Source organism: Eurytemora carolleeae, unplaced genomic scaffold (genome assembly GCF_000591075.1).
Source record: "Eurytemora carolleeae unplaced genomic scaffold, Eaff_2.0 scaffold664, whole genome shotgun sequence".
In the NCBI taxonomy this organism is placed as follows: domain Eukaryota; kingdom Metazoa; phylum Arthropoda; class Copepoda; order Calanoida; family Temoridae; genus Eurytemora; species Eurytemora carolleeae.
In genome coordinates, this window is record NW_019396568.1 from 25 (window position 1) to 2,073 (window position 2,049).

Consider the following 2,049-nt stretch of genomic DNA (forward strand, 5'->3'; position numbering starts at 1 on the left):
TCACACAGAGTTATTGACCTATGGAATGCTTTACCCTATGATGTTAAACATGCAAGAAATACAGTTCAGTTTAAACAACTGTATGATAAGAATCTTGGAGAATGGAGTGGCTGCTGATTTGAGAAAAACTGAAGCTACATCCGATCTATAGCAGACCACACATGAAGAAATCAAGATATTCTCAACATTCCTATTTGGAAGATGGAGAATTACTTCACAAAGTTAAAGTTAAATAAAGATTAAATTGTGAAATATGAAAGACATCTGTTTAATTAAAGTGTTAATTTTAGATATTCCACTGAACAGAAAGTACAGCATTTATACTGTGTAATCTTAAAACAATCTGGTGAATAATGTGGAAGATAACGTCGTTTTTCTTGCTTAATGAATATTTAATTCTAATCATTTCTCTATTGTTTCAGCAATACATGCGCAAGTGACGTTTGATATAAACTACCAATGAAAATAAACAGGTTTTAAAAACAAAACATCAGATATATCAAACATAGCTTTTAAGGTAACTGTTGTGAATCAACCACTCTAAAATTAGAGGGAAACTAGAAACTTTGTCTGTTCCATTAAAACCGTTAAAATTATCTTTTTGAAAAGCAGTTTATTATTTTATTAATTTTTTGTTTTTTAACATGATATAACTTCAGGAAATTTTAAAGTTTTATCGAAATAAATTTTTTAAATTTTTTGGAATGTTGCAATTGTTCCAACTGACCTCTGTTGAATTTTTACAAACTACAAATTCTGTTTTGGTGGGTAGAAGTCGTTGATCCAGTAACTCCAGCTCACGAGTTGAACTCTTGTAGATAATTGCTGTCAGGGTCATTTTGTTCTGAAAATTATCATTCGTTCGGAAAAAAATAGAAATTATAATTATTTTCATGGAAAATACAGCAGTTGGCCTAAATACCTGTAACATACAGCAGTTGGCCTATATGCCTGTGGAATTAGTTTATATTCAAGTTAAATGATTTAAAACAATCCAATCAATATAAAACAGAGAAACTTGTCAGTCTCATTTTACGTTAAACTTGATTTATAATCTACTGGTAAAAATATTCTCCTTAAAAAAACATGAAATACAAGATTGATGAAATGTCATCTTCATTTTCCACTGCTTTATGGGTTCTACTGTATGTTTAACAACATTTTTAAGAACAGTTAATTTGAATTCCAAGTTTCTTAGATTCCAAAACCACCTTGAATATCCAGTCCAAGGACTCGGCATGAACCTTTAAAAAATGTCGTCTTAATTAAATTTTAGTTAAATGTCGTCTTCGAGAAATAGAAAGTTAGATGTATTAATCCTGGAGCTTGAAGTGCAGATCATACCTTAGCTTGAATCCAGGAGGTTCCCCAAGTATAGAGGCCGTGACCTCGGATAAGAATGCAGTCAGCCTTAAAACAAAAAAATTAAATAAGCAAAAATTTAAATCCAATGAATTTAGCTGTGGTTTTTTATTTAGATCTTATTATTACAATTATTACAATTATTATTATTACAATAATTATTTTTTAAGATCTAAATATTTATTTACAATTTATAATTACAATAATTATGATATTCATAAAAAAATCATCTTAATTATACCATTTTTATAAGAAACAGTATTTTTAGCTTATTTATGGCCGTCTTGATTAGCAAAAGGTGCATTTTAGCTCAGGAGAAAAAGGCAAAATTCCAGAAATTGTAAAAATTCATAAACTAATCAGAATTTCGAAATTTTTGTTTACAATGATGGAACTAATTTTTAACCCTTGATCTCGATATCCACTGTGACCATAGCACCTTAAATTGTCTATCTAAAGCTTCCTTGATATTTTCAGAAATATCGTCTTCATTTGCTCTATTCTCCACAATAGGAATCTCTAAAAAGGATTATATTTATAAAGAAAATTATAGATTTGAAATTAATATTTAAGTTATTTATATATTTAAGAACAAGTATAAAAAGGTTAAATAAAAGAATTTTATTGATTGTGGTTTGTCTGTTTTTTTGGTTTGTCTGTTTGTTGGTTTTATCTGTTTGTTGGTTT

At 28.4% G+C, this 2,049-nt stretch overlaps 1 protein-coding gene across 2 annotated transcripts in view; it reads right to left on the reverse strand.

Moving 5' to 3' along the window:
* Positions 1-842: 842 nt before the first annotated feature.
* LOC111705637 (probable methylthioribulose-1-phosphate dehydratase) overlaps positions 843-2,049 on the reverse strand; it is a 23,210-nt gene continuing 22,003 nt past the window's right edge. For both annotated transcript variants that reach the window (XM_023478251.1, XM_023478252.1), the window contains exons 11-13: positions 1,802-1,881; positions 1,345-1,410; positions 843-1,244 (exon numbers count right to left, since the gene is read on the reverse strand). In XM_023478251.1, coding sequence (XP_023334019.1) covers positions 1,164-1,244; positions 1,345-1,410; positions 1,802-1,881 — 227 coding nt within the window. In that variant the 3' untranslated portion in view covers positions 843-1,163. The remainder of the gene's footprint in view (positions 1,245-1,344; positions 1,411-1,801; positions 1,882-2,049) is intronic.